This window comes from Phyllobates terribilis, unplaced genomic scaffold, assembly GCF_046119375.1.
Source record: "Phyllobates terribilis strain yellow unplaced genomic scaffold, ASM4611937v1 Scaffold_5__5_contigs__length_657084704, whole genome shotgun sequence".
Classification (NCBI taxonomy): Eukaryota; Metazoa; Chordata; class Amphibia; order Anura; family Dendrobatidae; genus Phyllobates; species Phyllobates terribilis.
Genome location: NW_027362765.1, coordinates 636,584,708 through 636,597,971, shown reverse-complemented (window position 1 = coordinate 636,597,971; position 13,264 = coordinate 636,584,708). Strand labels below are relative to the sequence as shown.

The 13,264-nt window shown below is 40.7% G+C and overlaps 1 protein-coding gene across 1 annotated transcript in view; it reads right to left on the bottom strand.

The window, feature by feature from the left end:
• Positions 1 to 13,264, bottom strand: part of LOC141273801 (protein ELYS-like) — a 104,199-nt gene that overhangs the window by 30,594 nt on the left and 60,341 nt on the right. Inside the window, exons 23-25 of the mRNA XM_073686167.1 lie at positions 5,040 to 5,171; positions 3,720 to 3,849; positions 1,238 to 1,385 (exon numbers count right to left, since the gene is read on the bottom strand). Coding sequence (XP_073542268.1) covers positions 1,238 to 1,385; positions 3,720 to 3,849; positions 5,040 to 5,171 — 410 coding nt within the window. The remainder of the gene's footprint in view (positions 1 to 1,237; positions 1,386 to 3,719; positions 3,850 to 5,039; positions 5,172 to 13,264) is intronic.

The following is a 13,264-nucleotide window of genomic DNA, read 5'->3' as shown; positions in this document are numbered from 1 at the left end:
TAGAGGGAGATCTATGAGCAGACTGTCAGGGCACAGGGGCAGAGGACAAGCTACACACGTGGAGCAGGAGCCCCGACGCGCGTTTCGGATGTCCCTTCGTCAGGGGGCTGACGAAGGGACATCCGAAACGCGCGTCGGGGCTCCTGCTCCACGTGTGTAGCTTGTCCTCTGCCCCTGTGCCCTGACAGTCTGCTCATAGATCTCCCTCTATTTTCCATTGGTACGTATAGCGAGACCTTTATGGTTGTATATGAGATTACTATATGTTATGTCTAAGGGCACATTATGACTTTCTGATAGACACCTAAAGATTGTACTCTTGAATATGGGGCTATGGTAGTGACTACTTATTTTGCAATTTTGTAACTATACAATGATATACTCAACACGTGGATTGTGGTTTTTGTCCATGGTATCTGTATTTTACCCCTTTTTGCTACTATGTGTTAAATAAATCTTTGATATATTTATATATTTATGGCTTTTTGATCGTTTATTCCTTTCCTTGTTTCTAACATATGTTCTGCTTACGATTTAGCCTATTATATGTCCACATTCTAGTAGTCCTGGATATGAAAATACTTATTGAGCATAATATTGATGACTCCCATATGGGACATGAACTACTGCTACTTCCATGAACTGTATGTATAATCTATGAGCAATGCAGATCCAGGAAGTAGAGAATTTTTTAATTTATGGGGCCAGCAATAAAGGAGTCTTTTAATGGGCAACCACTTTAAAAAACAAAACAAAAAACAACTTTTGTTTTAAACAAGTCAGTTAAAGGGGTTGTCCGGTATTGGAAAAATATATATTTGCAATGCATGTATGCACTTAAAATATGTATTTAAAAAAAAAAAAAAAAAAAAAAAAAAGGCACACTCACTTTCCAGCACATTACATGTCCAGTCCAGGCTGACTGCTGCAGTCAGGGGACCAAGAGCACTTCATAAGAGAAACATACTTGAATGATATTTCTATATCAGACAACCCCTTTAATGTCTCACTATTCTATTAATTTATACCATTTGAGTTTTACATGACTAAACAGAACAAGACAAGTCTCTTGACTACAGCTACAGAACTCTACAGAAATGGTCTCCTACCAAAAGCATTTTAATGTCACTGTGCCACAAAAGATACATTTGTTCAAACATAGAAGAGCTTAAGTACTGTGTAGGAATGGGAGTACCATAAATGGATTCTCAGATGAAAGCCCAGGCACATTTCTTACCTTTTATAAGGAGAGAAGTCTCTACTCTCACTAGCTGCAGACACTTCCTTTATTTTCAGCAGCACGTTACGGATAAAGTCAGCTTCGGTAATCACACTCCCTGAGGGAGCCTGTTTTGCAACAGTAGATAAAGGCGTGGGTCTTGTCACTAGAATAAACAAGAAACTGTTGCTTAGTGTTGAATATTTTGGATATGTATTTGTATTTTAACAATGGTAGAGTAGTCAAACCTACAGACATTACAGGCCGTTATCAGGTGACAACTCTGCTGCCCGCTAGAACTGTCTGCCGTCACCATGTAACGGAAGACTGCCGAATCATGACTGAGTGCAATCAGCACAAATTAACAATTCTCCTATATTCTAAACAAGAGTGGGTGGTCATGTGCCAACTTCATTGAGAGTAGTGGCCGAGAGAGTCAAACCGGCTGCAACTATGCAAATTGTATAAATACCCAATTGAAAGGGAAATTGTGGCAGTGTGCGCATTGTAAACTTATCACAATTCGGCAGTGTGCAGTCACAGACTGCAGAATTCTTTTTAGCCTGGAAAACTCCTTTAATACTATTTCATCTACACTGACAAATCATCTGAAGAATGATGAATAATGAAGCCTCTTTTCTGGCCTTCATAGGACACCATAGTCAGCAGCTATGACGTCACCAGCTCCTTCCGCCCGTGTGGTTACCAGGGATGCTACCGGACTGAGTGCCCTGGCTCTACATTGCACTTAGGAGATTACAGCTCCCTGCTTTACTGCATGGCCCAGGACCTGACAGCAGGTAACTGTGGGCTTCGGAGTACGTACAGGGGAGTAGACACCCCGCACTCTTTACTTACCAGGAATTCACGCCTCTAATCAAGGGACCAGCCCCACTAACTGTATGCTTTTACTAAGCACCGTATATTCATTCTTACAGACTATGAGCTATTTAGCGGCATAGCAGGCACGTTTCCAATAGCAGCAGCATTTCTTACCATGCAAACTTTAAACAGAGAAACATTATATTTATTAACGCTTTGCCTAAATATCATATATAGCTTGTCTCCTTAGGAATATTATTTTATTGTCCAAGTTAATTTCCATTGTGAAATTTGTTTAATACAAATTCTAGATATTACTTTCTGTTTTGCGTGCTCCTCTTTTCTATTTTCTGCTACCTCCAATCAGTGCGACAGTACCATCTATTTATGACTATTTACGGGCCGTCACACAGGACCCGTGCTTCTGGCTGCAGCCTAGTATTTCTTCCTTACCATCTCCTTTGGCGCTAGTATATGTTGATACTACATTTCTGTTTATTTTATGCATTCATTTTTGTATTAATAGGCAGACGACAATCCATAATGTTCCTGTCTTGGCATTTACACATTGGTCTATGGGCAGAACTTTTGCACATAAGAATTGAACACTATTTATCAAGCTGGAGATGAAGGTCATATGCGCAGTCCCACTATATATCGCTTTCTTTTCACTGAATACGCATTGCTCTTACCTGCACATTATACATTTACATTTGGTACTTCCATTAGTCATCTCTGACACATGCATATTGTTTTTATTTGTACGTCACACATCGGTGCCCCTAACAGACCCATGTGGTGTATTGATCGTCATTTCTTGCAGAGCTCAGATCAGACCTGGAGCGAGGGGTGGAACATTTGAGGCTTTATATTACTTATGTGCATCAGTGCAGAGCCAGATGTCAGTCAAAGTGCTGTGAGCTGTGACTGGCCGGGCACACCTGTCTGTATGGCTTAAAGTCAGCGACTCCCTGGAGTAATATAGTTCATTTTCTCTAAGAAGCTGCACTTTCAGGACAAAGTAGCTTTAAAGGGGTTATTCACTACTTAACATTGATGCCCTATCCGTAGGATAGAGCATCAATGTATGATTGGCTGGGGTCCCGCACGCGGCACCCCTGCCGATCGGCTGTTATCAGTGTCGGTGGCAGGTGTCGCCAGCCGGAAGTCTCTACCTGCAGTGCCCGCCGCTTGTAACTGCACATCGGCCTCCCGATGAATGGGAGGAGGATGTGCAGTTACAAGCGGCGGCCACTACAGACAGACAGCCAAGCAAAGCAGGCAAGGACTTCCGGCCGGCGGCCGCTGCACCGATGACAGCTGATTGGTGGGGATGCCGCGGGCAGGACCCTGGCCGATCATACATTCATGCCCTATCCTACGGATAGGGCATCAATGTTAAAGCAGTGGGCAACTCCTTTAAGTCCTGCCCAGCCTAACTTGCAGATTAACGCTATATTGCCAGGTTTGTACCATTATTAAATGTGACAGCATCCCTTTAAATGTTTTTTAAACAGCTGTAATAGAAAGTAAGCAAAGTAACCTCAAGTTCATCTGACTTGAAAACTATGAATTTCCAGCAAATGCCAAAGCAATTCCAATATCTGTCCCCTCAAAATTAATGAAGGTGAAGTTAATAAGATATTACATACAGCCGAAAGCTACAACTTTCAGTTACCTTTCTTCCAAACAATAGAAGGATAGGATCTGGCCAGAGTTTGCTGCACACTTGGGAGTATTTTGACATAGTGATCCACTATAGAGTTTCTGGCAGCTCCTCTTTCCAGCTGGCATCTGTCAAAATCATTCTGCACAGAAAAGAAAAAGTATAAAAATACATCCATAGCTGAACACATTTTTCAGATACTCTCCTCACGAAATGCAACGTAATCTTTACATAGCAAAATGACTATGGGGGATTGCTTTAGCCAACAAATATTACATAATTAATAAACCTGCTGATTGCCAAAATTGTCTGTGAGGTCTGCGTATGACTCTGCAATTTAGTTTTGGAACATACTTGCAGAATCAGCAGCTGCATGGAGATGTGCAGCAGCAGGAATGGAGAACTGCCCGTAAAGAAGGCAGAAATTACATGATCGCTGTATACATTGCTGAAAAAAGCAATGTATACAGATCAAACAAAAAGTTTATAAATTAAATGAAAAAAAGGGGTGATACGAGCGTTGCAGAGTATGACAGGCAGGTAAAGTCATCAACAGAAATTATTAAACGAATACAAGGCTACATGTTTCAACATTGGACTGATTTCTTACTCAAGTCAGGGATGTATGCCATTTAGGAAGCCGTAATATCCCATTACACTTTGATCCCAGCGATTATATGACCAATTAGTGTCAGGAAGGAGCCAGATCAGATCGAGATGAGCTTTACAATGCATTGATGCGATAGATTTGCTCTGTAATGGGGGATAATATGCCAAGCCAACAATTAAAAAAATAAATTTTTTTTAATGATGTTAAAAAATGTGTGAAACACAAAATAAAAAGATATTTTACATAATTACATAGGTTGCAAAAAAGACCTAGGTCCATCAACCTTCTTCCACCAATTGTACATTTTGTCACTAAATTAACTATAACCCACAAAGTTACGTGTATCAAGGAAATCATCCAGCCTTGTATAAAAGCTGTTATAGTGTCTGCCATTACTACCTCTTGTGGTCGGGCATTCCACAGTCTGACTGCTCTGACTGTAAAGAACCCTTTCCTATGTTTCCCGAAAACAGACACCTCCAACTGGGGGTGAAGCTGCAAGCATCAATATACTGTATTTAAAAGGGGCATTATAAGGCATGTATTCGGCGCTGGCACCTCACCATCTCAGTGTTAAGATAGAACAGTCAGAGAAACTATTTTTGAAAAGGAGAGATAGCCCTTCCAGTCCTTAAAAGACAGAACTATGGAATCACTTTCACTTATTGTTATTACTTACATATATATTCATGATACTCTTTAAAATGAAACAGAGGACTTACTAGGTGATAATTGTTCAGTGACTGGTTTAGCCGCAAAGCTGGTATGTAATTTGCTCTCTGTAAATGATGTACCAACAAGATCTCTTGATTTTGAATACCTCTGTTTGTGCGCAAATATGTATGCAAGTAATCCTATAATAAAAATAAAGATTTATTAAAGCATAAGGCAAAAGGAAACCTTCACGTTCTGTCTGAATCACTGTTCCTACCGGAACAAAAGTGACAATTCTAAAAGAAACGTTGTATAATCGCACAGGGAAAATGTCCTACAATTTGTGGCAGTTAACCTTTTCCTGTCACAGCCAGTTTTAGCATTTCTGAATAGGCCATATAAAGTGTTTTTCGTGACACTGTGCTTTATTTCAGGGGTAAATTTAGGTGGATATGTCTTGAAAACATCTGAAACTTTAACCCCTTAACGACTGCCGATACGTATTAGAACGGCAGTTGTAAAGGGGTCTTATTCCTGATTTGGTTTTAAAACAGCGATTGGGAATAAGATTGTAGTGCTGCCCGTCGGCTGTATGCGACAGCTGACACCCTGCTATAATCGGCCCTGGCCGCTTTTGTAACTGATCGGGCAAATTAACCCCTCAAATACTGCTGTCAATCGCAACAGAGCTATTTAACTGGTTGTAAGGGGGTTGCAAGATCCCCTTTGTAACCATGGGACCCACAAAATGAAAACTGCGGGTAACGATGGTTATCATGGTACCTAGAGGTCATCTGATGACCCCAGGGTACGATGGTCTGTAAGATCTAGCTATAAGCCTGGTCTCACAAGCACACACAGTGACTCACTGACCGTCTCATGCACTGCAGTACACGAAAAATGATACATGTCGCACAGTGGGACGAAGTACAAAGAAAAGTGAAAAAGTAAAATAAAATATGTAAAAAACACACACAAAAAAGCACACCCAAATCATTTTGCCACTCAAAAAGCAGTGTTTGTGAAAAAAACCAACCCAAAAACCCCCACAATTGTTAACACCGTATCCAGAACGACCCACTTTATAAAACTGGTACGTTATTTATTCCTTATGGCGAACGGCGTTAAGAAAATAAAAAAAACACCAAAAATGACACTTTTTCATCATACTGACTCACAAAATTTTTTAATAAAAAGCTTTCAAAAAGTCATATGAAGAAAAAAAGAATGGTATAAATTAAAATCGCCAAACCGTCCCGCAAAACAAACAAACCGCAATATGGCTCATTCAGCAAAAAAAAAAAAAAAGTTACAGTTCTCAGAATATGGCAATGTAAAAACTAATTCATTTTTGTAAAACATTGTTTTTAGTGTGTAAAAATAGCAAAGCATAAAAAAAAACAATATAAATCTGGTATCTCTGTAATCGTACCGACCCAATGGACAAATCAGTCTTATCACTTACCACACAGTGAACAGCGCAAAAAATAAAAAACATAAATAACTAAATTACTGTTTTTTGTTCATTGTGTCTGAATATCTGAATAAAAAGCAATCATAAAACATCATGTGCCCCAAAATGGTAACAAAAAAAATCTGTAACTCGTCCCGCAAAAGAGGGATTTTTGGTACTCACTGTAAAAGCTCTTTCTTTGAGCCTTTATTGGTGGACACAGGTAGCCATGAGTGTATGCATCTGTCGCTGGGAGGCCGCTAGGCAAAAAAAAGAATTAGCTCCTCCTCAGCAGTATACACCCATCGACTGGCACAAAGCTCGTCAGTTAGTGAACAAGCAGTAAGAGAAGCAACAAACAACCGAACTATATACAGGCCCAACAGAGGCACATAGGCCCAACATAGGCATAAACCAGGGAGGATGCTGTGTCCCCCAGTGAAGGCTCTAAGAAAGATTTTACAGTGAGTACCAAAAATCCCTCTTTCGTTATTGCTTCATTGGGGGACACAGGTAACCATGGGATGTCCTAAATCAGTCCCAAGGAGGGAATAGAATAACTGCCAAATCAGCTTGGACGGCAGGCGACCGCCGCTTGCAGAATCTTCATACCTAGGCCAGCATCGACCGAGGCGTAGATATCTACTCTGTAGAACCTTGTGAAAGTGTAACGAGATGACCAGGTATCAGCTTTGCAAATCTGGGTTGCAGAGGCCTGTTGGCAAACAGCCCAGGAAGCCCCCAACGCTTGGGTGGAGAGCGCTCTTACTCCCGGAAGGGGTGGCCTGTGTGTAGCGCGATATGCCTCCAGTATAGCCGAGCGAATTCAGCGATGGGTAGATTTTGTAGCAGGGAGATCCTTGTGATGACCCTCAGATGACAAACAAGGTGTCAGAACATCTGAATGAAGCGGTCCTTGATAGGTAGACACAGAGCTCTGCTCAGGTCCAGCTTGTGAAGGGATCGTTCAAGGGGATGAACCAGAGATGACCAGAAAGAAGGCAGAACAATGTCCTCGTTGATGTGGAATAAAGAGACTACCTTAAGAAAGGAGGAACTGGTCTGAAAACTACTTTGCCCTGATGGAGAATGAGAAAAGGAGAGCGACTAGAGAGTTGCCAGCTCAAACTCTTCTGATGGACGTGATGGCTACCAAATAGGCAACCTTCCAGGAAAGGAATGACGACAAGATGTCATGGATAGGTTCGAAGGGGGATTGCTGAAAGACGCTTAGACCAGATTAGGTCCCAAGGGCCTACAGGAGGGCAATATGGCAAAGCCAGGCGAGCAACTCCATGGAGGAAGGTGTTGAGCTTGGGACGAGAAGCCAAATTCCGTTGAAAAAGAATTGAGAGTGCAGAGATCTGAACCTTGAGAGTACTGATAGAAAGCCCGGAGTCGAGTCCCAACTGGAGAAAAGCCAAGATGGATGGAAGAGAAAAAGACATGTGAGCAGAAAAGGTTGTTTTCACACCATCAAAAAAAAAAGAAAAAAAAAGGCATTCCAAGTCCGATGTTAAATGCGTGAGGACGCGGGCTTTCTTGCTCTGACCATGGTCTGTATGACCTGGGATGAAAAACATGCTTCTCTGAAAACCAATGCCATTAAATTCAGAGACAGAGAATTCTGGTGGAAGAGGGGACCCTGAGAGAGAGAGTAGGTCTGGAAGTTTCCAGGGTACGTCTGCGAGCAGATCGACTAACTTTGCATACCAGGCCCTTCTGGGCCAGTCTACAGCCACCATGATTACTGGGACTCCCTCTGCCTTGATCTTCTTGATGACTCTCGGGGTCAGTGGCAGAGGCGGAAAGAGGTAAGGAAGATGAAAATGAAATCATGGAATGAGCAGGGTGTATTAACCGACTGCCAGAGGGGTAGCGAGACCTGGCTACGAAGTGAGGCACCATTAGATAGACGTCGGTGGTGTCCCATCTGTGACAGATCTTATCGAACACGATGGGGTTGAGTGTCCACTCGCCCGAGGAGAGTCTGATGACTAAGGAAGTCGGCGGCCCAATTGTCCACCCCCAGAATGTGTACTGACGATATTGCTGGCACGTGTCACTCGGCCCAGACCAGAATCCATGAGACCGCAGTCATAACAGATTTGCGGCGTGTTAAGCCCTGTCTGTGTATGTATGCCACGGCTGTGGCGTTGTCTGATTGAATGCATACTGGATAACCTGCTAGGAGATTCTGCCAGTGGAGAAGGGAGATGTAGAAGACTCCATCAGCCAAAAAATAAAAAAAGTTATAGCTCACAGAAAAAAGCGATACAAAAATTATTTTTCAATAAAACACTCTTTGTGTAAAAGCGCCAAAACATAAAAAAAAAATATATAAATGTGGCACTGATGTAAACGTACTGACCCAAAGAATAACGCTGCCTTATCAATTTTACCACATGCGGAAATGCATTAAAAAAAAAAAGCGTCTTTTAGTGTGTGACAGCTGTCAATCATAAAAATCTGATATGAATCTGGTATCGCTGTAATCGCACCGACCCGAAGAATAAGGTCATCTAATCACTTATACCGCACGAGGAACGGTGTAAAAAATAAACGCTAGGGTTAGGGTTGGGATTTTTTTAAAAGTGAAAAAAAAAAAAAAAAAAAAAGATGATATGGTGACTAGTGTTGAGCGGAAGTGCTCACTACTTGAGTCTGCATCGGGTGCTCAGGTATGCGCTGAGTATCGCGGATGCTCGAGTGACATGCTCAAGTCTCCGCCCCATATGCTTCGTGGCCAATAAAAATGTTGCGTGGATTGCCTGCCATGCACGAGTGGTCCCTGCATGTTTTTTTTTTTTTTTGGGTGTCTAACAACCATGAAACATGCGAGCGGGGACTCGAACATGTCACTCGAGCACCCACGATACATGGTGCATACCCGAGTACTCAAGTAGCGAGCACTTGCACTTAAGACTAATGACAACTTGATGACCTAATGTTATCAAATTCTGTGTCGTACCTCTAAGTTCAAAATGTTCACTATACCCCTTGATAAAATCCTTGAGGGGTCTAGTTTTCAAAATGGGGTCACTTGTGGGGGGTTTCCACTATTTAGGCACATCAGGGGCTCTCCAAACACGACATGGCTTCCACTCTCAATTCCAGCCAATTTTGTGTTCCTTTCTTTCTGAATCCTGCCGTGCGCCCAAACAGTGGTTTTCCCCCCACATATTGGGTATCGGAGTGCTAAGGAGAAAATTGTACAACAAATTTTGGGGTTTATGTTTTCCTGTTACCCTTGCGAAAATAAAAATTGTCTAAAATAAAATTTTTGTGAAAAAAAATAAAAATGTTCATTTTTTTCTTCCACATTCCAAAAATTCGTGTGAAGCACCTGAAGGGTTAATAAACTTCTTGAATGTGGTTTTGAGCACGTTGAGGGGTGCAGTTTTTAGAATGGTGTCCCTTTTGGGTATTTTCTGTCAGAAAGGCCCCTCAAAGTCACTTCAATGTGATGTGGTCCCTAAAAAAAATGGTTCTGCAAATTTTGTTGGAAAAACGAGAAATCGCTGATCAACTTTTAACCCTTATAACTTCCTAACAAAAAAAAAAAATTGGTTCTAAAATTGTGCTGATGTAAAAGTAGAAACGTGGGAAATGTTATTTATTAACTATATTGTGCTACATATCTCTCTGATTTAAGGGCATGAAAATTCAAAGTTTGAAAATGTCTTTTTTTTTTACAAATAAATGCAAGTCATACTGAAGAAATTTTACCACAATCATGAAGTACAATAGGTCATGAAAAAACAAACATTCTCAGAATCAGGGGGATCCGTTGAAGCGTTCCAGAGTTATTACCTCATAAAGTGACAGTGGTCAGAATTGTAAAAACTGGCCTGGTCATTAATGAGCCGACCACCCTCGGGGGGTTAAAGAATCTGTCACCAAATTTTTGCTATGTAATCTGAGAGCAGCATGATTTAGAATTTGGAAAATTAGAAATTTTGAAACTCAGAATTTACTGCCATGGAGCCAGATAGCTAGGTCACAAAAAAAATAGTTAAGCATTTAAGACGTTAACATAATTTTTGCAACATTTTTTTATTTTGCTTGGCTGTTAGAAGGCTTAAAAGTTAAGCAGCAATTTTTTATAGACATTTACAAAATCTATTTTTGAAGTGACTGAGGGGCATTTATATTGGAAACCCTCAAAAAGTCATACCATTGTAAAAACTGCATGACTCCAAGTGTTCAAAACTGCAGGAACTTTCTTAATCTTTCAGGTGCTTAACCCATTCACCACCAAAGCCAGGTGTCCCCTTGCTGACCAGGCAACATTTTTCAATTCTGACCGATGTGTGGCAATAATTCTGGAATGCGACATCATATCTCAGTAATTATGACACATATTAGTGGTAAATTTAGGTCAATATGCTTTGCGTTTGTGAAAAGATTGGAAATTTGACAAATTAAAAAAAAAATAAATTTTCAAACTTTTCATTTTTATGCCTTTAAAAAAAGATGGTCATACCACTAAAAATAAACTAATATTTGCCACATGTCTACTTTACATAAGCAACTTTTTTTTTTAAACTATTTTTTTGTTACGTTAGAATTGTCAAAAGTTTATCAACAATTTTTCATTTTTCCAACAAAATAAAAAATGTTGGTTTTGTAAATTAAGTGACTTTGAGGTGCCTGTGAGACAGAAAATACCCAAAAGTAACACCTTTTAAAAACTGCACCCCTCAAAGTCTTCAAAGCCACATTCAAGAAGTTTATTAACTCTTTAGGTGCTTCGCCGGAATTAAAGCAATATGGAAGAAAGAATAAATACAATTGTAAATTTTTCCCACAAAAATGTTGCCGTTGTCCCAAATGTTTCATTTAAAATCGAGAAAAAGGAAAGAATGTACCCCAAAATTTGTTGCAATTTCTCCCAAGTACACAGATACTATGTGGAGGAAAACTACTGTTTGGGCGCACGGCAGGGCTTGGAAGGGATAGAGCACCATTTGACCACAAAATTGCCTTCAATAGATAGTTAACGCCATGTCGTCTTTGCAGAGCCCCTGATGTGCCTAAACAGTGGAATCCCCCTGACAAGTGACCCAAGTTTGGAAATTACACACCTCAATGAATATTTCTAGAGGTTTGGTGAGCACCTTGAACCCAGAAGTGCTTCACAGAATTTTATAACGCTAACCCGTGAAAATGAAAGAACACATTTTTCCATCAAATATGTTGGTTTTGCCCCAAACTTTTCATTTTCACAAGAGAAGCAGGAGTAATTGGGCAACAAAATTTGTTGTGCAATTTCTCCCGAGTACGTCGATAACCCATATTTAGGGGAAAACTACAGGCAGTGCTCGGAAGTAAAGGAGACATATTTGAATTTTGGTGCGCCATTTTGACTGGAATTTATTGGAGAAACCCCCCACAAGTGACCCCATTTTGGAAACTACACCACTTGAGAAATTCATCTAGGGGTGAAACGAGCATTTTTAACCCTCAGGTGATTCACAGAATTGTATAATATTGGACTGAGTAAATTGAAGAAATTGATTAACAAATTGGATAAATTTTTCGAGTTTGCCAATACCCCATATGTGGTTGAAAGCTAGTTTTAAGGCAGAGTGCAAGGCTCAGAAGGGAAGGAGCACCATAGGAGTGCAGATTTGCTGGAATGGTTTGAGGGTGCCATGTTTCATTGGCAGTGTCCCTTACATTGCCAGTTAAACAGACACCACCAATAAATTTCCACACATTACAAACTACACCCCTCAATAAATTCATGCAAGGGTGCAGTTAACATGTGGACATCACATGCGTCTCACAGCATTTTATACCATTGGGTGGTGAAGAAACAATTATCACATTTTTAACACTATAATGTTGTTTTAGCCTTAAGTTTTACATGTTTATAAGAATTAATAGGAAAAATTGCGCAACAACCTGTGAGGTCCATTTTTCCCCCAGAGCACCAATACCCAACATGTAGCAGGAACTACATTTCAGGCACAGTGGAAAGCTCAGAAGGGAAGGAGCACCATATTATAGTACAGATTTTACGGTTATGATTTACGGGTGCCATGACCCACTGGAAGAGCCCCTGAGGTGCCAGAACAGCAGAACCTTACCAAAAGTGACCCCCATTTTACAAACTACACTTCAGTGAATTCACCCTACACCACGGGTGTGTCACAGAATTTTATACCATATTTCCATTTTCACACAGGAAAATGGGTAAAAATGGTACCAAAATTTGCCACACAATTTCTTCTGAATGTGGCAATACAGCACTGCTTAGCCATACAGCGAGACTCAGGATGGAAGGAGCATTATTTGTCTCTCTTTGAACAAGTTATAGTAGAATGTGTCACAGAATAGTACCTGATGAAGACACCCGAGCAGTCTCAAAAGATTGCTATTTGTTACCATCTTTTCAGTTAGCAATTAAAAGGTATTAACCACTGAGGACTCTTAAATTTGAATATTTTTCTATCTACTGCCTAACACAGTAAAACGATATTTTTTATCCTGTATTCATACCACAAAAATGTTGTTTTACGAGGGAAAATGGGTAGAAATGGTACCAAAGTTTATCACACAATTTCTGCTGACCAAGCAATACCTGATATGTGGCTGTACAGTACTGCTTACCCACATGGTGAGACTCGGGGGGGGAGGAAGCGCTAGGACTCTTGGAGAATAAATTATTGTAGAATAGTTTGTGGACTCCACATACAGAGCCCGACGTACCAGAAGGGCAGAACCTCCCCCTCGAGTAACCCTATTTTGGAAATTACACCCAATTGGGAATTTATTTACAGGTGTAGTGACAATTTTAATGGATGATGCCGAGTTAAAAATGCAAACCTGCCA